Source organism: Ammospiza nelsoni, chromosome 4, assembly GCF_027579445.1.
Source record: "Ammospiza nelsoni isolate bAmmNel1 chromosome 4, bAmmNel1.pri, whole genome shotgun sequence".
Lineage (NCBI taxonomy): Eukaryota > Metazoa > Chordata > Aves > Passeriformes > Passerellidae > Ammospiza > Ammospiza nelsoni.
The window spans coordinates 21,252,985-21,278,169 of record NC_080636.1 but is presented as its reverse complement, the minus strand read 5'-3'; the positions used below and the strand labels follow the sequence as shown (position 1 = coordinate 21,278,169).

The following is a 25,185-nucleotide window of genomic DNA, read 5'->3' as shown; positions in this document are numbered from 1 at the left end:
CCAGAAACATTTAGGCCATGTGAACTAATTGTAGCTGAATTACTCCTTTCCTCCCTGCCTATAACAAAGCCACTTTTAAGCTTTCTAACCCCAAAGCAGAGCCCTTCCAGAAATCAGTCTTGGTTATTTTCCCCAAATTCTCCCTGACTACACGGAGCAGCCACAGGAAGCCAACAGCAGATGTTGGCTGTGCACCCCATTGCCTGCAGCCACACTTCCAGAACTGGGCTGGAGGCCTTTGAGGGCTTGTGGTGCAGGTGGCTGGCAAGGATGGCCTTGGAAAATCACTGATTCCACTGACCACAGCCTTAGACAACTTGTCCCACAGGTGCCTCCCTACCTGCCAGGTGCTCCAGGCACATGGCACAGGAACATCCAAGGTGCTGTGATGGGGTTGTGCAAGTGGCCCAGGCAGACAGAGCTTTCCAGTTTGCAAACATGTGAAGGCACTCAATGATGCAAATGCATGAAACACCTCATGAGAGGAAAACAATCCCTCAAATTTATAACCTTTTAATTTTTCTTTCATCACCTACTAGGCATTCAAGCCCTTTCCATAGCAGTGGTTTATGTAATCTCATATTTAATTAAATGCACACACTTCAATGGCAGTGTTTAATTCTTCATGCAGAAGTCTCTCTTGCTGAATCCTTGCTTCACACATTCCCTAAATTAAGCACTCCCTCTAACCTTCCCAGCCTTTCAAGAGCTCACTAATACAAGTAGCTTTAACTTCAAGTTTAGCAAACACATTCACAAAAAAAAAAAATCTTCTCTAGCATGGATAAAATCAGATACATTTTCATACAATGTATAATTGATGTATAAAGCTTACTGCCATAAAAAGACAAGAACATAGCAGGTCCAAAAAGAATTTATAAGAATATCAGTCTTAGATACTGGCAAATGTGTTTGGAAAGGCAAGTGAACCTCCACAGTTTAGGTATTAATTCTTTACACGACTGGTGATAAAAATAAATTTCTCTGCAAATAAACTGTCCTGTTTGTAGACTGTTTGTGAAATTTTGTGTACCTCCTCTAAAGTGCCTGTCATTGGCCAGTCACAGAACCAGACTGCCATGCTGACTTGGCTATCTTGTATTTCCTCAGTGAGAAACGGGTCTAACCTGGCTTCTTGTGCAAGGCATGCTCAAACTACAGGGACAAAGAAAAGGAAAAACATCAATAAAATAAAAGTATGCACTCAGATCTCCTTAAGAGCAGCACATACTATTTCACCTCCCTTCTTTCTTTGTAAATACTCACAGCAAAACAGGTCAGTGTCTTTCATGCTTGCTTGCCATTATATGACAAATCCAGTGCCTGAAAAACTTTCCTCTTTCACTTACATGTACCCAAAGCCAAAATTGGCCAATTTAAAAGTAGTGGTTGTGGTCTCTATTGTTCAGTGTTTCCATGACTAGGAACAGATTTTGAGGAAACCATGTGCTAAGCCTCTCCATTTCAGCATGAACAACAGAAAAAGTTATTACCTGTTCAGAATATAAAGGAAACAATATTACTTATGACCTACAACTTAGGTAACTTTAAATCAATCATGCTCTATTAACTAAGGCTCGTTAGCATCAGCTCAGTGTTAGGTATTTACCTTTAGTCCACCACAGATTGGACAAGATGAAAAAAGAGCTCTTGTCATCCCAGGGTGGGGGCTACATGTGTCACAGGGGTCAGCTGAGGCCCCACCAGGTGGTGACAGCTCACTACTTTTGGAGTCTGACACCTGTCCTTGTGGTTTTGTGTCTGACCACCTTGAAACAAAATCCACATATGTCTCATCACTTGAGTCCTTGCTGCTTTCTGTGAGTAAGGATGAAGGCCTCCCTCTGTGCTGGCTGTGCTCAGCTCCCCTCCGTGCTTCCAAGTGTGGCAGCAGCAGTCTTGGGTCACTGGCACCTTGAGCTGGCAGGGCCTGGTCCTTGGGTAGCGTGGAATCTGCACTCTTGAGCTGCACTTCCTTAGAAGCTGCCTGTAACACACTCCTGGGTATATCATAAACGTGTCTGAGAGAGCTGGGAACCTGATACTCTGATCCCACACCTCTCTGGGACTCACTGTGAGGGCAAGTACATAGACTCTGATCTGAAGGGAAGTTCAATGGCAAGCTTAGCAATGATCCAAACTCATCACCATGGCAAATGTCTAAGCTCCCAGCATAGGAAGAGAAGCTCCCAGAGTAGGAAGAGTGACTCCCAGTAGCTATTCCACTGTCAGAAGAGCTCTGACGTCCTATTTCCTGCAGCTGTCTGGACCGCAGGGGCTTTGGAGGGGGTTTGGTGGTGCCACGTGCCCCTTCTGGAAGGGTCTTCTCTTCTCCCAGGTGAATGCCCTTGGCAGCTGCCAGCCCATGGCTCTCCTGAGAGGTGCTGGCTGAAGATTGCTCAGGCCACACTGTCAGCCTGCTCCCAACACTGACATCCGAGTGGCTGGTATCTGAAGATGAGCTTGAAATACTCCTGTCATCTCCTGGAAAAGAAGGAAACACATCAACCTATGTTTAAAACACAATCAACAGACTCAAGCATGGCAAGTATGCACTAACAGGAAGGGCCCAGAGATTCCATCTGCTTTTTGTAAGTGGAACTGCCGTCAGGAAGCCAGAAATTCCTGCAATAACTCACAGGAAAAATAAAATGCAATGGTATGTTACCTTGCCATAACCCTACCACACTGTGGAACATCATGCATTCGAGGCTAAATTCTTAAAAGTTTATGCACCAAGCTCTGCCCTTTTCAAACATATTTTACTTTCGTACAGTTAATTGGGTTGCTGTACCAAAATATAATCATACATCACTGCACAAATAAAAAAAAAGGAATAATATTGCTATAAAAACGTTTACATATCTATATACGAAAATGTCCTCTGTGATAAATTTATGTCTATATTGCAAGATAGTTTCTTCAATGACAGTTGCAAGAAAGGCATTTTAGCAGGTAATTACTGCCATCATGCCAAAATTAAACACTGGCATGAAAGAGCACAAGGACAAAACATAAACATCACAAACAAATAAAAAACCAAACAAATACAAAACCACTTTCTTGTAGCACAAAGTCCGAAACTGTACATGAAGTTGGGTCGCGATTTCTGACCAGAAGAATTTAAAATAAAAAAAAAAACAGGCATGCTTATCTATCAAGTGTCATTTTTTTCTACCCATTCAGTTAAGTCTAGTAGTTATGTGCAAATTAAGAAAAACCTCAGGAAGTTTCACTGGAATTCAGTCACAAACCCCATTACCCAGCAGTGTCTGGGCCAAAGCAGCCATGGACATGTATATAAGCACATAATTAAGCTCCTGAGGATCTTCACAGGGACAATTTTTAGGCTTGTAGGCTTTACAGTCAAGAGCAAAGCAGATGTTTGGATGATCTAACTTTGGCTATTAAACAGTTCAAATGGCAGTTCAGGGCACAGGCCCTTTTACAAATCCAGTGCTAGACACCAATTCTACTTTGATACACTAACAAATCCAGAAAAGGCATGTACAGATAGCAGAGAAAAGCACAGGAGTCCTATGTGTTACTGCAAAAATCTGCCGTAAGTCTGATGTGTGAACCATACAAGTGAGTCCATCTCACAGGCTGCATTGACTAAGGTACTTAAGCAAATATCAGATTTGATGCAGACAGTTCTTTTTAAGTTTTACATGCAAGAATTCAGTAGGACTCAGCATCCTAAATGTTCTTCCTGGTTTAATAGTGCTTGATTCAAAACTCAGTCTGCTGAATTGAAAACCTCCAATGTACATCAAAGGACTTCAGACAATGCTGTTGGAGAACTGCCTCACAGGAAACATAAATCAAATGTCTTGACCATTTCTCTAGTATTTTTTCTTGTAAGCTCCACATCTTATAACACAGACCATACAACTTTTAAAGCCTGGGCAGGAAGGAACATAACATAGTATTTTTATTTAATTAAAGATATTTCTTACCTCCACTACCTTGACGACTTGTATGGGACAGCAAGCTCAAACGCTTTTCTAATTGCAAAGCTTCATGAGCCAATCTTTCTTCTGAATAGGCTGGGTTTGTACTTGGATCTTTAAAAAGAAACAGATAATAAATAAATAAATAAATAAATAAATAAATAAATAAATAAATAAATGAGGTAATATGGAAAATAAATAAAAAGTAAGGAAAGATAAAAAGACATTCTTATGCTTTAAATGCTGATTGGAAAAATGTATGGCACAATCTGACTTCAAGCATATCCTGGCCATGTGCTACACAGTAACTTATAAAAGATTTTCAGAGATTATACCCAATGCCTGTAATAGTTACCACCAGGGACAGAACACTGAAAAGCACAGCACCAAAGACAATAGCTACAGAAATAATTAGCATCCATCAGGTCTAGAGAACTTGAAAGCTAATTTGACCCACGTAAAATCTGTCCTGAATTCACTGGATTCACTGGGATTTTTAACATTCAGAAAAACCTAATTTTTCATCCTAGAAATTTACAAATCTACATCATAAAGTCAGAATCAGAGGGATTAAACTGACATCTTCCAATCCAGATCATCTATTTACAAAGACTTTGCCTTCAAGTTGGATGTTCAGACAGTCATTAAGTTCAGATGTCAGAGATAAAATAAGCAACCCCAGTGGCTCTCTGTCTTCATGTTTAAGACAAGACAAGTTAGGACGATATAAACCACTTCTACAATGTACTGTTATGGATTTTCCCCATACATTTTAGTGAGCTTGCCATTCCAGCTGAGATTATTTCATTGAAGGCAGCTCATTATATTCCAAAAAAAAAAAAAGGCAGAAAGACAAAAAAAAAAGCAGAATGTGGGAGTCTCATCAGTAAAACAGGCCAGTTTCCTCTAAATAATTTTATTTCCAGAAGGCATAACAATAAAACCAGATGTTGGAAGTAATCATAATGATTATCCCAAGAGAAACCTTACAGATCCCTTCAAATAGCAGCAATGAGTCTGTCATGCTCAGCAGTTGCAGAGGATAAGGTCTGCTAACTTGTTCATCATCAGAAACTTCAGTAATTCTTATTAACACACAGGGAAAGTAATTAATGACAGCAAAAACAGATTAGCTTCCTCACAACTGCTGCACTTGTATATCTGATCAAATGGGCAGCAGAAGCAAACCACAAAAACACTGAATCATTTAATGAAAGGAAAAGAGGATGAAAAAGGCTATACATTGTTGTGATTGAGTTAGTAAAACAAAAACCAGTTGGAAAGATGAAAGAAAAGTTTCATTTTCACCCCAGGTTTTTTATTTTTAAAAGACTTGGTTTTAATATTGTCAACACAGCAGTCAAAGCAAGCTCATAACCAGGGGAAGGAGCACTGCCAGCTCAGCTGAAGCTCCATGGGAGCTGCCTACATTATCAACTGCCCCAAGAAACAAACTGCCACGTCTCTCCTCTCTAATCATATTCCCTTTCTGACCTGTCCTAGGTAGGAACAGAAATGACAATGCTGAACTTTCTAACTTTTCTTTCCTATGTCAAGGAGGTTTCCATCTTTGGCAGTCTGCAATCTGGGTAAGATGAGCAGAGAAACCAAGATATACACAATCCACCTATAACAACAAACATTGGAACCCAAGGGTGTTCTAACAGGGACAAGGCAACAACGCCCATGACAAACAGGGTCTGTGACCTCTGTGTGTCCCAGCTCAGACAGAAAATAGGAATGTTTGATGTGAATTATTTGTTAGGTGTCCATTCCTATTTACACTGCAAGACAGTTACATTAGGCATTGAGTACCTCAAACCTGTGTGACTGCTTACTCAAATGTAACCCCCAGTGCTTCCATATGGACCTCTGCCAAAGGAAAGCACAACATTTGGCCACCAGCACCTATGGTGCAACACAGACATGTCCATGCAAAGATCTTCTCAGAAGCATACAGCGTTACAAGCTGCTGCCTATTTTTTTTATGTCCTCTACTCCAGTTACTTTAGTGTATCTAGTTAAATTCCTTATGTCCAAAAAGGTCCCAGAAAGATGTTCTACAAGCACTTTAAGTATAAAGTTGTCATAACAGATCAGCAAGTTGGTCAAACAAAGATGCAAACAGACACTACTAATCCTTCTCACACCAAAGAACTGCCAGTAGGAAAGGTCCTTTCACTTTCCTCAGAACATGACTACTTGACAAATACAGATGTTCAGAACTAGGGCACCTACACAACAACTAGTTTTTGAAGTAAGTTATGTCCCTCTTACAGACAGCAAAAGACATAATTAAAAGAAATTCAAACAACTGATCTTGTAAAATTATAATAAAATACAAGATGAGGTAGGAAGGAAGTTGAAGTCAGAAAGTTTGCACTTCACGTGTTCAATTGCTTCCAGAAGGCAAATTCCCTATCAGCTACACAGCTACAGAACACACCAGGTTTCACCCAACAACATGAAACCTCTGTCTGTCCAACAGAACTGGAAATTTTTTGGTTAACCTTCCCCTTAAAGATTGCCTATGGATAAAATGTTTGTATAAAATTGTGTTCATAGTTATGTGCTGCTCTCATCACCCAGGTTTGTGAAAGATTAAGCAGAAAAACCTTCCTCAGCAAGTTCTAGGAAATACCTATTGAAAACTTCAAAACTTGACAAACATACAGTCTAAGTTTTAGATAATTACCTATCAGTCTTAACCAAGTCTTTGTTTCACCTTGAATCTTCTCTGCTAATAAGCCAGACTTCCATGGAAAACACCCACAATATTATTTCCCAGAAGTAACAGATTCTTGTACCAGTATTTTTGGTTACAGATGACCAAGCTCTAATCAAGACATTTTCCTACAGGATCTGACTATGGATTGAAGTCACTGGCAGCCACTTTTTAGGGACCAGTCCTCATTGGAGTGCATAACCTATGACCTCCCATGAGTGCTGTTGTGATAACCCTTTTTCTAATACATTTTTTTGGCCATAATAACACAAAGTTGGATTTGTTGGCATCATCCTCTACCTTTAGCATGCCCAATACACAGCCTCTAAATAACTAGGTGGCAAATTGCCACGTTAGTAGCCCAGGGGGACAGAAGCAGCGTGACCGGTACTGAGCCAGCTGTCCAAGGAAGTTCCGACAGCTTCTGCCCACACAACATCCGAGAGCAGCTCCAAGAACAATCAGTACCTTCCTTCCCCAAACTGTTAACAAATGGATTCTGTCCTGTGACTCATTCAGGTCTTTCAATTAATAATTTTTTTATCATTTTCCAATCAAACATGGATCCCTTGCTATGAAGAAAATCATCTTCTATGTGAGGCAGTCATCGAAATCTTCTTAAACACTGCTTTGGGGCAAAGGGGAAGGATTACATCAAATTTAGCTGGACTAAAAATGCCTCTGCTGGAGATTATATTTTTACATTACGTTGGTGGGTATTCATTAAAGCCACATCAGCTGCTCATCGTGGGAGATTTAGAATATTTTGGTAACATAGGAATAAAGTGTCATAGTAATTCAAAGCTCCAAGGCTGTTCAATAAGCACCTGTCAGGAAAAAATGTATCCAGTCAGTCAGCAGCTACCCAATTGATTATATGCACCTTAAAAGCAACACTGGTTAATTACTTTGTTAAACAAAATTAAATAAGTTAGGCTGAAAATCTCTCTTTTCTTTCTTCCTGTGTAACTGTAGGCACATTTGTAAATCAGGCCTGGACCCTCACCTTCTAGCTAACATCTCCACACCTTGTAAGATGTCTGGAGGAATGGAAAGATGCCCTAAAGGTTTAAGGAGGATCCATTTGGAACAAATACTGCAGAAGGCAGCCACAGGGCTGTCTTGCAATGGCCAAAGGTGTATCAAGCTTCAACAAAAAAAAAGAGTATCAATGGATCCTCAGCAAGCAGCAACTGTACACTCTCCAGTCAGTCACAAAGCAGCCTGAAAAAGCTTCCAGAATTAAAAAAAGAGCATCCAGACTATCAACATCACACCTGGGGTCTTTCCAGACTGCAGGACTAGACTGTCACATAATCAGATATAGAGAGTACTGATCTGCCCATTGATCAAAGATATCCCTGATGGGCTCTTGGGCCTTTGCTGTGCTCAGGTTTGGCATTCAATGTGAATCTTGCTAGTGAAAAAAAGGAGTTCAACACACACCTGATAAACAAACATTTCTCAAATAATAAGCATGCAATTCAGTATAGATTACAAACCAAGAAATCAGAGATTCATTACTAAGTGCATATCTAGACTTCTGTCAAGACAGAATGCAAATTCTCTGGACTGTTTTCTAAATATCTCTTCAAGGAAAAACAAAAAAGAGATCACACTAGTAGCCAGTTACAGCAGCTCTCTTCCAACTAATAGCTGCGGAAAACAAGCCATCCCTAGCCATCACCCATTTGAGTCCTTTATTTAAAATATTACACTTCCTAAAAATATCTACAGATACCTATACCTACATGACCTTCACATTCCCATCTTCTATTCTTTGGGGGGGCTTTATGAGACCTGATCAGGCAACTTTTAAACCATAAAACAACTAATTTTCTTTTCCTCTTCCAATTTATTTTGGGTGTACACATAATAGAATTATTTTTTATTGTGAGAATCATAATTTAATTCATTTCCAAAACATCACAGAATAATTCAGGTTGGAGGGGATCTCAGGAGCTCTCTCTGACTGGCTGCTCAAATCTGCTCTGTTGAGAAATTAGACCAGATTATGGTACTTTGCAAGGGTAAGTCAAGTTTATGAGTTCCACTGCACTGGATTTTCATTGCATATTTTATAGATGACATCATAAAATATGTACAGCAGTCATATATCCAAGTGATAAGAACATCATGCTTTTAAGGAAACAAGGTATTGTTTTTAAAACTACAGTCTTGAAAAGAAGATGTGAATATTGTCCTTGAGCAAACACCCCCTGCACACCCAGTTTACAAATTCCATTGGGATACTGGCTGTTTTACATTTGTTTAAGAATCACTATGGCAAGTAAGAAAACTGGTGATTTTTCAGTCTTCTTCAAACCTCTACCATCTCCTATTAATTTCATGCTAACACATAAATATTTCAGCACCCCTTTTAACCATATTGTTGAGTTGTTCATACATGAAGCAACTGGCTTCATTCATTCATCCTTCCTACAAAGACAAGGACAGACTACATTGATTGCATAACATCTACAGATTATATCTGTGCTGTGGGAGGTGGTGTCCAACACTGTCACTGTTACTGTTTTTACCACATTACATTCCTTCTCAGTACATCTGCCCTTTGTGTGTTTTCCTTGCTTGAAAATACCACAGTGCTTCAAACATATCTCATGTTTAAGTTGGAAAGGCAAAGGCAAGATGCCAAATTCAAGTAGCAAACTGTGAAGAGAAGGTTTCTCTAAAAGCTTTTAAATTGCACAGAAGCAGCATATTGCATACATAAAGTAAAGTTGAAGCTGTGTAGCATTCTGCAATGCAGTAAATATGAATTACATAGACAAGAGGTTTTTTGGTAGAACCTCCAATTTGGAAGTTTTGATCTAGTTGCCTGAAAGGTACAGATAATTAATCTGTTTACAAGCTGATGCTTTCAAAGGTTGAGTGAATTTCAATACCTGACACATGGTATGCATCTGGTAGACTCGACCTTTTCAAGCAATACAGCACATTCTGTGTAACGACATACTTGATAAGGAAAATTAGTTTACGGATGAATCACCAGAACTGTACATCTGTGTGTGCCTTAAACAGATCTGTACAAGCTTCTGCATGGGATAATAAATAAAGAACATTAAACAAATATTTTTTCCAAGGAACGTGTACATAGAGAGAAACAACAAACTGGAAGAGAAAAGGGTAAAATACACAGGAATGAAAGTTAGAGTCCTCAAGGTAGCTTGGATAAATAAAAGCAGAGTCTGCAATTACATGAGCACAACTCTTGACAAAACACTTCTCCTGTCCAGGGAAATGAGATTAAATCAAGTGGATGAGATTTTACTGGCAAGTACATCAAGCACAGAAGAGAAATGGAAAGACCTCAGGAAAAGATCTTCTCTTACAAAAAACACCAAAAACTCCCCAGAACACTCCACATCCACTTCATGCACCTCAGTGAGGTCAGAGCTCCTGAAGGAGGGAAGAGATTGTGGTATGTGGCACAACAACCCACAAACACTAGAAGTGATAACTAACATGTGAAAGCAGATTTACTCCTACATGCTTGTGAAAAATGAATCTGCAAAGATTCATTGTGCTAAAATTAAAATTTGAAATAATAATTAAAAGAAAAAAGACAACAGAATAGTTGTTTGTGTGCTTAATTTTTCCAGACAGAAATTTCTGTTCGACTAAAATTTGTTTGGCAAGACTTCGGGGTTGTACATATATATTTACATACACACATAGTTTTAGATATGCAGAAAAATGTGTGCAATAGCAAAGCTTTAAGCATAAACATTTATTCTTGTGTTTCTGTTGGGTTTTTTTCTGTTTACTTCTTTTTTTCAAACACTACAGTTAATTGAATGCTGACATATATCATCATACAAGAATGACTTTTTTGTCTACTATTCTGCTTGATTATTTAACTTGCTTCTGCCTTATAGCCATGAGAAAGACAACATGAACTGCGACTTGTGTTTACTGAATTTACTAATTTTTAAGTAATAACTTTTTCATAATTTATTTTCACAAGCTTCACATTATCTAATGATCTAATAAGCTAAAGATCTAATCTTTCCCATCACACTTCCTTCCTGCAATTATCTTAACCTTATAACAGCAATAAAACCCTGTTGAACACTTATTAACTGCCTAATACACAAACTCTAAGTATTCCACAAATCCCATCTCATCCTTCACCATTCTTGCAACCTATTCCTACTGTATGCCAGCACCAAATCACAGACAATTTTCTGCAATTTCATCTCTACACTTTTGTCCGGTTTGACAGAGTCATTCTGACTCAATACTTTACTTCATCTGCTGAAATCAAAAGGAAATAGGCTTTATTATGATGCCATCCAAATTCCTCTTTGAACACTGCAGTACATGCAGCACTTACCACGAAATAGGAAAAGGAATTTAATCCTCAGACATAAGGAAAAAAGCTCAAGTTGAAAAACTTAAATATGATGCGGAGGCTTGACAAAGTTTTCTAAGGCTGACAAGACTTAGAACTTCATTTTGGAGAAACTCAAAATGTTGCAGAAGTTAGTTTTCCGTTAAACTATCAAAATAGCAATGCAGACATGGATCCAAGTTAAATGTCTAAGTTTAAAACTAAAATTTAGGATTCCCTTCAATTCAAATAGCCATCTTTTAATACTGTTAAATAACAGAGGGCTGGAGTTAGCAATATAACCAGAAACGTGAATGAACCAGAGCAGCAGGGGGAAACTGGGTAAATCCAGCTTATAAATCTGTACGGTGACATTTCAGAATGAAAACCACTTTGCACCCTGCACACCCTCAGTGTCTGCAAGCTGCTCTCACACCAGCAGCAGGGGGTGTGAGACATGACAAGCTCCTGCTTCACTGGGTTACTCTGGACTTCCTGTATTAACCTGGGAGCACTGGACGCAGACCAAAGGGGCCTTTGGTCGGGGAGATGCCGCGGACGATGCAGTCGAACAGAAAGCTGATCTGCTCCCCTTCAGCACAAGAGAGGAAAAAAACACCAGCCCCTGCAAGAAAGCACAACATAAATATGTATGGTTTTCACCTGAAAACACTAGAAATATATTTAGCTGAAGCTATTTATAATGTAGCAATCAAAAGAGTTTTAAGTGCAAGCCATGAAAAGAAGTCAACAAGATATTCTCCTGGGAAAAGAAATAAAAAATTCAGGTCAGCACACACACACTATACCACAAACGTACATATAAATTCAATATCTGTCTAATAATTCATGCTAATTTTATGACATTCAGGCAGTTAAAGTAGTGTCCTAGAACAACAGAATGGCTTGGGTTGGAAGGGACCTTGAGGATGGATCATCTACTTCCAATCCCCCCTGAATGTCAAAACAGACACCTTACTCTCAACAGCTGTGCAGGTCTTTTGTTCTTATTTACCCCTAAAATTTTGGGGTCAAACTTTCCTATGCAGGAAGTGTCAAGAATACTTAAAGTGACTTCAAAAGAATGAACCAAGTTAATTCCACTTTTAACCACTTTTAAGCAAGAGGAGCTTTTTATATGCCAACAAATTAGAATTTGGTTATATTGCTGGATTATAGTATAAATTTTCCTAGACTAAGTCCTATGTGTCTATTATTAACATAATGTAACACAACTCCTCAGGTTGTCATCAGATCTTTACCCTTTGCTCTATTCTGATATTTGCTTTCCATTCATTAAGAATAGCCCCAAGCAAAATTATATGAGATTCACTAAATAAACAAACAAGTTAGGAGCTCCATGACACATGGCTGCATGAACAACACAAAAGACTAGAAGGGCTCCACAGAACATTTTATAAATTGTCAGTCCAAATATAAATCACATCAGGGAAAAAAAGTTATTATCTTAAAACATCAGACAAAAGACCACCCCAGTAACCAGCAATTTTAGGGAAATAAAACTTCAATACCAGACAAAAAAGGAAATTAAATTAGTATATAGACCTAGAAGAACTGCTGCCACTTCACCAGAGCCAAGCATGCTAGCAAACTCCAATATAAAATCTTAGACCTGCAGTAGGGTTTTGCACATTACTTTTCTTGTGACTCAGGCCCTAATTTGGACATGTTTGACTTCTGCATGTCTCTAGCCAATTCTGGGTTGCATTTGTATTTTTTTCAATTTTACTCAAAGAAGCACAGCTGATCTTGACTAGAATGACTGCATCCCCATCACTTTCCAAACATATGCCCTGTCATACCCAACAGGATACTCACATTTCACTTAAGAAATTTATACACTTTTGACAGCTTGACAAAGGGCTGTGTGATTCAAACAAAAAGGATCGTATAAAGTGGATCACAACCCACAACACCTACTTGAGTAAATTAAGTATAACCAGCAAACTGTAAACCAATCTCTCTAGGAAAAACATATTCTGGTCCACACTCTTGTCATTCCCAATTTATGTCACATCTAAGTCTCTCCCAGTTCTGCTTAAATCTGTTCAAGACAACATTGTTAGAGACATCTTCATAACTTGATATGTCACTCCACTGCATTTGCATCTCTTCAGATCTTACCTATCAAGAATTCTTCAGCCAAAGAAACATGAAGCCACCCTGGCTTCATGGTCAGAGGCTATCTAGGAGAGTACAACATTAATCACACAGCCTGACAGATATGAATGTTTCTGCTGGTGACTCACTTGCACTCTTGCCCATCTCTTCCCTTCCCAAGAGATGCCAAAGTCAGAGAACATTGTATTAGGATAAAAAATCCTGGCTGCAATGTATTCAGGAATTATCTGAAATTCAGCTTCTTCTTTGAGCTGACTTCTCCTCCCTGAACAGAGCACAGAGAGTCTACAGGAACAGGACCTTTGCATTCCATGCAGCAAAAGCAAGCAGGATATAAACACAACATAGCAGAGGACATTCAGGTCTCAAGCACAGTGATACACTATGTGTCTTGATAATTCAGCAGAATCCTACACCTCCCTGTTGCCACTCAGGGCAAAAAAAAGATTCCTCAAATATTTCTGTAGATAAGGAGTACATCTGGACCATTTTGTTCTTTTATCACCTTTCTTAAGAGTTACTTAAACTCCAAAGAGGCTCTACAAGCCTTTGACTTTAATGGAAACAAAGAAAGTAAATGTGTGTGTGTACGCTTGCTGCCAAACTCAAAGGATTTTTTCTGCAAATAACTATCAGTCATCTCGAAATCCCAAAACCAAATGTGATGACCTTTATATAACCAGTGCAAAGAGTGTATGTCCATGTGCATGTGGATACAAATCCAACAGAAAAATACAATAATCTCTTCGTAGATTCTATTCTTAATTGCTGACTGACTCTCACAGGAAACATTTTCTTTCTAGTTTTGTTAGGTAGGACTAGATTGCAAGGGAAGAAAGAAGTCTGAGGGTCCTTGCAGAAAACATCAAGTGAGATGAATGAGTAGGCAGGGCTTAACTAAAGCATACATAAAAGCAAGTGATTACATTTCTTTTCTCCTTTCTTGAGAAAACTGAGAAATTCACTACTGGAAATTACATATCGCAGTCATGTGTTGGAACTGGTTTGGTGCACAGGCATTTAGAAGCCAAGGAATGTGTGGCATGCACAATGTAATAGCATGCAGCTGTTCACCAGACTGAAGGGCTCACTCAGCTCTCTCCATGGCCTATGAGACTTGGTGAAATGCAGCCTCCAGCCACTCGCAGGAGACTGAAACACTCAGCCAGTCCTCTGTGGCAATCAGCAGTGAAGCATTGAACAGTCCCTCAAACATTCAGGACAAGTTGCCAATTTCATAAAACTTCAAGTACTGCTTAATCTTGCCAATGTTGATTTTAACTGATCATATGGGCAAACACACTTTAAAAACGGACAATAGCCAAAAATTACTTCAATCTCTGTAGTGAGTGTGAAAGTAGGGAGGAAGAGTCAGTTCTTTCCCATTAATTACTATTCCTAACATAGAACACTAGAGCCTGAAGCCTTTAGCCTTTAGGCAGGAACCAGAGCAGCTCATTCCATGGCAACCAGCATGTCCATTCCAACCCCAGCCTTGAATAGCCCCTTCAGAGGGGACCTCACACTGCTCTTCTCTGTGGGGAAAATGACACAGTATTCCTATTATTGCCAACTAAGATATGGGCATGACAACTAAAAATAGATAAATAGAGATAATGTTGGTTGCCTGCAGTAGGCCTAAGTAGGAGACAGCACAGAATATCTGCATATAAAGAGACATTTCAATCTATGCAATCCAGGATTTTTCAAAAAATTCCAGACCTTGCCCCAGTTTAACCATCTCTACTACTTCTTTATTTCAAATAAATACAGAAGGGGAAACAAGGAAAGAAGGAAGGAAGTACCAAATTTTATCAAAGCACCAAAAGGATTACAGAAATATTCCTGCTTATCCTGCAATTAGCATTTGTTCTTTCAAAGGGCACTAAGGGTCCCACAAGTTCCCTTCTTCAAGGAGATGCTGTCAGAAAATATGAGGCAGCTTTAAACCAGGCTCTGGCAGCTAATCCTGAAGCACTTGAACACGGAGAGCCTGAATTCTCATGGTGTTAATGTGCCCTTTTATTACCCTACTTGAATTTTTTCACACTGACCTCCAAGTGAAGATTCTCCCGGCAACTGGTCATTTTAACTGGTGCACACTAATTGAGCTGGGAACGTGGGAAAGTGAGAGGCTCCTTTTTTCCAGCCTGTTCCTCCAGGTAAACCTCTCCATTGACTGCTAGGCCAAGACACCAGCTTTTTTCAAATGGTGTGTGAATAAGCTTCAGCTACAGAGAGAACAAAATTTTGGCCCAGAAAATAACTTATCTGCAGCTTTCAGAAGCAGAAAAAATATTTTTTAAATCTCTAGCAGTACAATTGTGGTGTTAAGAGTAAGAGAAGTTCAGAATGTAAATGTTCTTCTTCCTATTTGTGAATAAACTTGTGTGAACCATCTTGAAAATGCACCTAGACTTAATGTTTGAAATCTCAGCATTATCTCAGATGGTTTCCCTCTTCCTGGACTGAGTACCAAAGCCTTTGGAGTTGAATTAAACCTGTACTAAGCAACAGAACATAATGAAATGTTATATCTTTATAAAAACTTTTGTGAGGAAGCACGAAACAGAAAGCTAAAACAAATTCATATCCTTTTAGACCTCAGTTCTACCACAGATATAACCAAAAAAGCTCTGCTTCAGTTTCAGGCTTCATGTCTTTTGTTATGGAGAGGCAATCAAACCACAAGATTACTGGTTCCTTTTAATAAGGTATTTATTACAGTGATATTTAAACCTTAAACTCACTAATCCTCTGCATTCAGACCTCCACAGGATGAATGTGAGCAAAGATATGGTTTAACCTGTAGGAAAGTAACATTAATAATAGAGTCTGCATAATATTATATTACACTTACATGACAGGGTAATGGAGAGTGCCTTTGTTTAGGAATTAAAACAACTTCTGTAATAACATATCATTTTTTTTTCCTGAACACTACTTATTTGCCTCAAGAATTCCAGAGGACTGAGGTAAAAGCTATCTGAAGAAAGATGGTCCTTCTCTTTACCAACACACTTCTGACAAGAATAACCAGAGTAATATTTTAATTTAGGTTCTATTTTCAAAAAGCCTTTTCTTATAGTGGCAATATTAAATCAAGTGTTTAGACTAAACACATATTTAAATGTTGTTATGCCTGTGGGTATGTTTGACTGCTTAGTTAAGAGCAACAACTCCTTTAACAAGATCAGCTTGAACCTGTAAAGAGTTTCCAACTGTGGCAGGCAATTTTGTACCAAATTGACTGTGCTGTTCTTCTCTCTGAATGCACACCTGCAGGGGAAAGACAAATATCCTTTCATGGCAACTGAAAGGGCTCAGCTACCAACACTCACGTTTCTTAACAATGATCCACAAGGTAGTGGGACCTTTTCCAAGGCACTTTTCTAATTCTGTTTGCTTGTAACCTTAAAAAAAATCAATAATTTCATATTTTTTAAAGTATGCACACAGGGGAGCTACGGATGACCCCGTTTCACCAGAAACTAGTGTAAGTTTAAGGGAGGAAAAAAAAGAAAAACCACCATAGATAATTCACGTTCCATCACCTACAGTTCCTCATTTCACAGAATCATTGAGGCTGGAAAAGATCCTGACATAATCAAGTCCAACTTTTGACTGGACACCACCATGTCAACTAAGTGTCATGTCCAGTCATTTCTTAAACACCTTCAGGGATGCTGATTTCACCACCTTTCCAGGCATCTCATTTCAATGCTTGAGAACCCTTCCTGTGTAGAAATTCCTCTCAAAGCCCAACCTAAACCTCCTCTGGCACAGCCTGAGGCCACTTCCTCTCGTCATATCCCTTGCTGCCTGGGAGAAGAGACCAATCCCTGCCAGGCCACACCCTCCATCAGGTCAGAAGGAGGTCAGGAATTTGGGTTTCCACTCCATAGAAGTAGAGAAACCAGAATTTACATGCAGAGCACTGTATGCAAGTCCCAGGAAGAATATATTTGGATTTGGATCAACTCTGAAATCTTCTAATTTTTCAGTTTATTTATTGAAAAAAGTATGCAAGTCAAACAACTTCACATCCAAACTGGCAGTCTGCATATCCATCCATGCTCACAGGCCATCAATTCAGCATGGCTTCAAACTCTGCTTATGAAATTAAAACCTTATTAATAAAAACCTACTTATATGTTATTATACCTGTACATTTATTAACCATCCCTCTTTAGATCTTCTTACTCTGAAGTAAGATATTGAGAAGTCCTAAATTGCCCATGGGAACAAGAGATTTATCTCCATGTAAAGGTGTATCTTAGCTACTAGGCTGTGGAAACTAGCTTCAGCCTGCTTGCTTTCATTCTGACCCCAAATATCACTATCCACCCCATAGTTACAAAGCTGCTAATAGGGAAGGGACCAGAGAGTTGTTCTAACTTTAAGGAGTAAAAAGTCCTCTATGGGATTTAGAAATTATCATTTAAAAAATGAGAACATTGATGCTGCCTGTAACCTCAAAGCTCCGGATCACTTTCCCCTCAGCAAACAACAAAACAATTAATCATAATTTAATAATCTGTACATTAAGCCATTTTACCTTATCTCTTGCATAACACAAGCCATAAAATTTCATTACTTTATTTTTGCTATGTATTCAATAGCAGCTTTTGACTAAACATCTTCTGGAGAGCCACAGGGCAATTTTTAGCCAGGACTGCACACAGTCACATTTCTCCTGAACACCAGGGTTGAAGCCTGCAGAAATCTACTCAGAACAGACCCTCTGATAAGAGGCTGCCTGTTTGACAAAGCAGCACAGCTGGCTCTGCAGTTTCTACTAGGAATGAGAGTGCATTTACATTTCTGCAAAAGGCAGCAAGCAACATTTGGAGGTTCCATTTGTACTTACAGAAGCCGCACCTGGTGCCCCCTTCGAAGATGAATCCGTTCGGGACAGCCCCGTAGCGCCGCAGATCCGAGAGCTTCCACTGCCCCATGACACTGGGAGGAAGGTCTTTCACTAGGACAAGGATGTCATTGCAGAAATGCAGGGTAGCAGGCCCACTCTCTAGTTTTGTGCCAGGGGCTACAAAGACTTGAAATCTATGAACTACCAAATAAGGAAAAAAATATTACTACAGGATATACAAGTGTTATGTAAGTGATTCTGTTCAGCTGTGGTATTTGGACCAAACCCTGCCCACACCATGAGACTCTGGCACAAAGATCTACATGGAGCCCAGACAGCCACATGTAAGTAGCTGTAAGGCCATTACCCTCTATTATGCCAGTTTAGGATTGAAAAAAATCCAGCATATCTTGCCCTAATGCTACAAATGATAAAAGCTGCAATGCTACATTAATTTATCCTAAATCCTCTAGGCTAATCCCTATCTCAGATTAGTCAATCATCCAGCCCAGACTTCACTTACCTCTTCCATCCTTGCATCATTACATGGGTTGCTTTGTCTCCTCCTCTAACCTGTGTCTCTCCTTTCCCACATGCATACAACAAAAATAAAATGGTGCTCAAGGAGCCCAAAGGCCAAGGCTCAAAGAACTAAACAAATCTCTCTATCACTGACTCATCTGCAACCTTTAATAAACTGCTTCACTTCCTCCCTAGCAGTAAAATGAGGAAAATTATATTTTCCACCTTTGTGATTATTTCATGAGTTGGTGATGGTAGATGCCAAGACATTTTATATTACTAGGAAACGAAGTGATGTATAAGTAACAAACAATTTTGGATGTCAGTTTTTTTTTTTGTATTTCACATCCTGAATTTTAAAAGAGCGGAGAAATAAAAAGAAACACGTATCTCAAGTTTACAAAATCTAGGTTCAAATCTCAGTCCCAGTATCATCTATAATTCAGTATCCTTACCGAAAGCAGTTGTTCTAGGCTGGTCTTCCATTTTCTCTTCCAAGGCTATTGCATTCTGAATAATAAGTTATTGGGATCACTCAAATCTCAGTGTTTCAAAGGGAACAATTTAAGTGAGCAAGCATACAATTCTCAAACAATTGTTTTGACCTCCACTACTGTTCTAGTTTCTTTCATATTGTGATTAGACACAAAAAAACCAACCAACAAACAAAATAAAAACAATAAACCCACAACAAATTTTTTAAAAAGCAAACAACATCTGTCTTGGTAGAGAGAAGCATTGAGACTCTTATCTTTACAGAAGGAGGTTTTTGGTGATGTTTATCAAGAAGCAATATAGACTTAGTCTTTGGTTATGCATCGAAGATCACACAAACAGCTCCCTGCCTATGAAATCTACTGGGTAACTTGCAGGTACTCTCAGTTCTTGCATCAACTCTTCCCTGTTTCTTGCCCATGCCTCGTCAAGCATCACAAATTTCATCTGGGTCTGAGTCTTGCTTCTCATCTAACTGCTTGCTGTATTCTTAGTCACGATCCGAGCTGTAAGCCAACTCCTCATCTATGACATGCATTTGCTAAGTTCCCTGAGGCTCCAGCAGAATTAGCCACAAAGTCATTCGAGTGAAATGTGCAAGGAGACAGAGATAGATCTAACTAACCACAGCTCTGCTTACAGCCCTGCCAGCAGCACTGCTAGGGAGCAAATCAATAGTCACACCATGTCCCCTTTTGGGCACGCAGTTGTTACGCAATCTGCTTAAACATCAGCTATCAAAAGGACAGCAAAAGCATCATGACCAATAATGCTCAGAAAGCAATCTTTAACGCCATTTGTACTCCTCTGCCCAGAATTTTGCTGACAATTAAACCATGGGAGAAGCAGCATCAGGACTCTTTCTGCTTCATAACTGAGGAATGAAGCCCACTCTTCACACAATCAGTTGCAAGTTAAAACAGCTGCTGAAAACAAAGAGCTGCAGCCCAAGTTCTAGACCACTGTTCAGAGTTGGGTATGCTGTATTTTGACAAAGCCAAAGTAAAAGGAAAAGCACATTTGAAAATAAAGCTTTTCCCATACACCACTTTTGGTAAATTGGAATATTTTTTAAAAATTCTTCCCAGCATTCTCTTACTCTGTAATAAAGTACTTCCCAGACTTCTCTTACTCTATAAAAAAAATTGTGGGCTTTCTTCAGCCCATCTTTTCTTTTTCACAGCTATGCACTGACCTGCAGTACACTAACTTCTCAAAATGAGTTGTGAGCCCAAGCACATTGCAGGAATCACATCCACCTCATCTGCTAAAAACTGAGAGAAAACACTGGGAACTCCACTGTGAACGCCTCCATTCTGTGGTCCTCATTCAAGAACAGTGTCAGCTCCTTTCACTTTTTTTTTTGCTTCCCAGACTCTGAGGTCATCTCTCCCTAGCCTATTTTTATCATCCAACCACCTCATTTTCAAGGCACACAAAGGCACCCTTACTACACTTTAGGAAAAAACACCAATCACCATCCTCTCTTCATCTACATCTTCTCTCTTTTCTATTCCTCTTTACTCAAACTAGACTCCCTTTGACTTTGTTCTCCTAACTGAACATGTACTGAAAGACAAAATCCTGAAAAAAGTTTCAATGCTTTGGTTTATTCTCCCGCCCCTAAGATTTTTTGCAATTAACTTAACAGAAATTATTGCCAGTTCAACCAATTACACTTGTTTTCTTACTTCTGCATTTCTTCACTTCCACACACACACAATCTCTCCCACTTCACCTTTACTCCATGGCTGCAGATGTCATAATCCAGTAGGCTCTATTCCTACCTCATTCACAGCTTTCCTTGAAAAAAAACCTTTGCTGCTTTTCTATGTCCTCCAATCCCAACCACAACCCTCACACCCAGACTGAGATTACTCCAGCACTACATCAGTGCAAGAGCATAAAAAACAGACCTACCCTGTTATATTCAAGCACTCCTTCAGCTTTTAGGATAAGTCTATGCTATATATAGATCCCAAACCTAGTTTAAAAAACCAACCAAACAAATAAAAAAACTAAAACAAAAACACCAAACCAACACTGAAAGACTGTAGAGCTGTATCATCAAAGTGCACCAACCACTCCCACTACTCATGCTTGTATTGTTCAGCAAATCCTCTAACCTTTCCTGTTATGCAAGGCATCATATTTGATAGCCCTGAGAGGTACATCCACATATCTCACTTCTTATAGTTCTACATATTTTTACTGCAAAATTCCCAGGCCATCTTTCTACATATGTACTGCAAAGGAACGAGCCCACAAACCCAACAGATGGCAGAGCATATGTAACAAATGATAAAGATTGCTAATGTGTGTCTCCCACACACCTACCCTCCTTCCCTAGTTATGACTAAACAAACATAAGACAGATACTATGGATTACCAACATTATCCCTCTTTGTTCACCACAGTTCATTTTAGAGCTGCTAACCAAGAAAATAAAATAGGAGGAAAGAGAAAGGTGAAGTTAGCTGGAAAGAATGTGTCTGATGACACTCCTTAGGGCAAAAAGTCTCCTTCTGAAATGGCACACTAGCAGCAATGAAAATTATCAATGCAACACCCAGTAGGCAGCTCAGCAAACTGGGCATGAACTGGCAAAGTTCTACTCAGGACTTTGCATCTCTTAATTCAGGCTCCCCCTGAGTCCTTTTGCCAGAATCCCTGAGTCAGTTGTAGGACCAGAAGCAGAAGTTTGATCACTTTGTTTCAAAGCTACACATCATCAGTGTCCAAATCAAAACCCCAAGTTAAGAGCTGCCATAATTATCCATCAGTACTGGGTGGTACTGTAGCCAAAACCTATTGGAAGGGATACCTGCTTTACATCTAAGGGAGAAAACAGTTTGTCACTCGTTTGAGAGTGGACAATCTTGTCCTGAACTCTACTGTTTTATTTGCATTTTAGTTTCACCTTTCTTTGTTTTTTTTAATCCTGTGGGGGAAAACCCAAACCAGAGTGAGAAGACAAAGGTTACCTTCCCCCAGGCTGTAGCGTATTCGCACATCCCAGGCGTACATGGCTTCCTTGCTGTCAAACCCCAGCATCACAACCTGGGACAGACAGATGATGGCGAGCGTGTGATTGAGGCCCTCGTAGGACAGCCCAGGATCCAAGCCACAGATGTCTTCTAAGGTCATGCTGCTCCTCTCCTTATGCCCTTTTGCTCGCTCAGATTTATCCTTGTACACCAGCATGAGCAAACAGTCTAAAAGAAGCAAAACTGTCAGAGATGATGATGCAGAGCACAGACCATAACAAATTTCTCAGCACTCTGCTGCAATACAAAGGAGCTTTAGACAACTGCAGGATCATCTTGATCAAGTCAATGTAAAACTCTGATTTCTTTTCCCAGCCCACCCCCAGGTAGTTTATAGTCCTTGTTTTCAGGAAGCAAACACTGAAGGTGTGTTTTAAGGGTTAAATTGCAGGCTAAAAAAAAGGAGGTCAGTAATAAATCTTCCCTCTTTTACTCAAAGTCCAGTGGCATTTCAGATCCTCTCCTGAGTCCAGTGGGACTGGCTCATTAATTCAGAGCATTAGGAGCTATGCTAGGATAGCTGTTCACGTTACAAGACTCTAAAGACCGAGAGGCTATTGTTGTCTGTATTTTCATTAGAACATACTGAACCACAAATGAAATTCTTACAGCAGCTTTCAGATTACCCAGCCACTAAATGGCAAGCAGGCTTTGCTGCGAGATTGCTCCTGTCGGCTCAGGTTTCCTGGTTAAATGCTCCACAGCAGCCATGGCTAAAAATCATTATGTGCCACACCTTCTTTTATTTTTTTTTTTTTAGTGTTTGCCTGTGTCACCAGTTGTTATTAACCCCTTTCCAGAGGTGTTTATTACACAGCAACCATGCAATGGCAGAAACCAGTTCAAGTGCCATGGCCCCATGGGGAAAGCAAGCATTTCACAAGCAAACCCAAAAGGAAAGGGGAGTCACCTCTCCCACCTTTTGCATTTATGACAAAAGCAGCCCTCCTTCCCCCATATTCATTTCCGATCACACAGCACTCAGATGTAGATGAAATTAATGGTCAATATCAAAGCTGCAACATCCACAGCTTAAGCTGAGCTACAAACCACAAAAGACAAAGACCCCCATGTATTTTATAAATACTGAGGCTGGTGCTCCCAGTCCCACTGAGGTGCCCTGCAGCTCTCAGCTGGGCAAGGGACTGGCAAAATCTCCACCCACAGAGATGAAAAAGTACTGAAAGACTGAACTGTCTGCTAACTAATGCAGAGCTTTGCATGGATTCCCAATTGTCTTTGTGCACCTGTTAGCAAAAACAGCTGCAACCACAGTATTTAAACATTCTGCAATACAGTTGTGTGCCTGAAGAATGGCTATAGTTTATATACCAAGAAAAGAAGATCACCAGGGGCTTTTTAGTAAACCTGGCTAGATTAGCTAGAATAAAAATAGTATTTTTGAGGAATATTATCAGTCAGGCTCCACCATCTACAGCCTTCGAAGCTGGCTTACTCACAATAGAAACTCAGGCCCATGTTCACAGATCGATGTACTAGCTCTATGATCAACAGATGCCCTTTCACACAGGGAGGCTGCACAGATTTAGATGAGATGCAGGCATTTCAAACACTAAAATATTACTGTAACAACTCAGGTAACAAAGAATTACTAAGAAGCCCTCAGTCTTTCTAACAAGAGCCAAGAAAGGCTGCCAAAATCCATTCTGCAGCAGTGAGGATTCACGTTTTCCAAGTGTGGGCAACATTTCGCCCCAGAAAGAAATACTTTTGGGCCCAAATGTTTTCCCTCTTGGGAGCAGATGAGGAAACCTGAAGCCTACTTTTCCCTCTGCAGCAGTAAAACATCAGCTCTGTGTAACATTTTCAATTTCCCCTTCAGAAGCATGGAAACGATCTTTTTTTTCTTCTTCTTCTTCTTCTTAATTCAAAATGTCATTTTATTTTTAAATTGAAGTGATATTTTCTGTCAAAACACTGATCAAAAATAACTATCGAGCTTACAATGTCAGGGGCTTTTTTTGGTGGTTTTTTTTTTTTTTTTTTTAACAGCCAGCAGTCACCCTGAAAAAATAAGTTCACCCTCAGAAAATTAAAATTAAAAAAAAGAAAGGAAAAAAAAAAAAAGTGCATTTGGAACCAGCACCAAATCCAATGCCTGTGCTTTCGAAAGTCACTTTTCCCGTTGTTCTTAGTGAGGGCAGGAGCTCGTTCCGAGGCCGGACGCGGCTCCCGGGCAGCACAGCTCCGGGACGGCCCCTCCAGGGCTGTGCGGGCACTCGCCCCGGGAGCCGGGCAAGCTGCGGGGCCCCGAGCCCCGTCCCCACCGCCGGGCCCCTCTTACCTGCCACCGGGGAGGGCTTGCGCAGCACCAGCCACCTGCTCTTCCACTGCAACGAGAGGCAAAGGGACAGGGTTAGCCGGGGCCGCGCGGGGGAGAGCGGGCTCTCTCCCCTCAGGGCAAGGGGCGGCGGTCGGGGACCCCCGCGGGCCGAAGGGGCGCCGGGAGCGGGGACCTTTTTTCCGTCTCTCAACTTGACGTGACCCTCCACCACCACGGAATCCGTCATCTTCAGTCATGATTCCGGACAGCTGCGCCGGCTCGCTGCGCCCGCCCCGCGCTCCGGCCGCTCGAGGGGTCACTTCCAAAATAGCTTTATTAGGGCCCCGCGCGGGCGGGCGGCCAGCGCGGCCCGGCCCGCCCCCCGACCTGCCGCCTGGGCAAAGGGGGCTGCGGGCTGTCCCAATGTCTCTGTTCATGTGTTTTACTTCTGGCTTGCGGGAGAAACTTGGATTTTTTTTTTTTAATTATTTATTTCCCCAGGGTTTCAGAGCGCGAGGCGCGGCCCCTGGTGCACCGCGGATCCGCTCCGAGCGCGACCCCCGCCCCAATCCGGCTCCGGACTTTGCCGCTGCCCGCAGGGGCTGCCCCGCGCCCGGGCGGCCGCAAAGCCCGCACCGGATTCACTGTCCGGAACGGGGCCCGCCTCTGGCCGGCCCGAACGCCCCCTTCCCGCACCTTCCTTACAATGCCCAATTCTCACTTTGCAAAAGTATAATTACAGCTCTCCTTGGCTCCCAGAAGACGCTGCCAACTACCCCAGATAAAAATACTC

General features: G+C 40.6%; 1 protein-coding gene across 1 annotated transcript in view; it reads right to left on the bottom strand.

Annotated features, from left to right (window-relative positions):
* The window catches only part of DOK7 (docking protein 7), a 59,650-nt gene extending 35,011 nt beyond the window's left edge, over nt 1-24,639 (bottom strand). The window contains exons 1-6 of the mRNA XM_059471174.1: nt 24,414-24,639; nt 22,046-22,276; nt 18,045-18,245; nt 11,538-11,657; nt 3,960-4,067; nt 1,610-2,484 (exon numbers count right to left, since the gene is read on the bottom strand). Coding sequence (XP_059327157.1) covers nt 1,610-2,484; nt 3,960-4,067; nt 11,538-11,657; nt 18,045-18,245; nt 22,046-22,276; nt 24,414-24,639 — 1,761 coding nt within the window. The remainder of the gene's footprint in view (nt 1-1,609; nt 2,485-3,959; nt 4,068-11,537; nt 11,658-18,044; nt 18,246-22,045; nt 22,277-24,413) is intronic.
* Nucleotides 24,640-25,185: the final 546 nt, after the last annotated feature.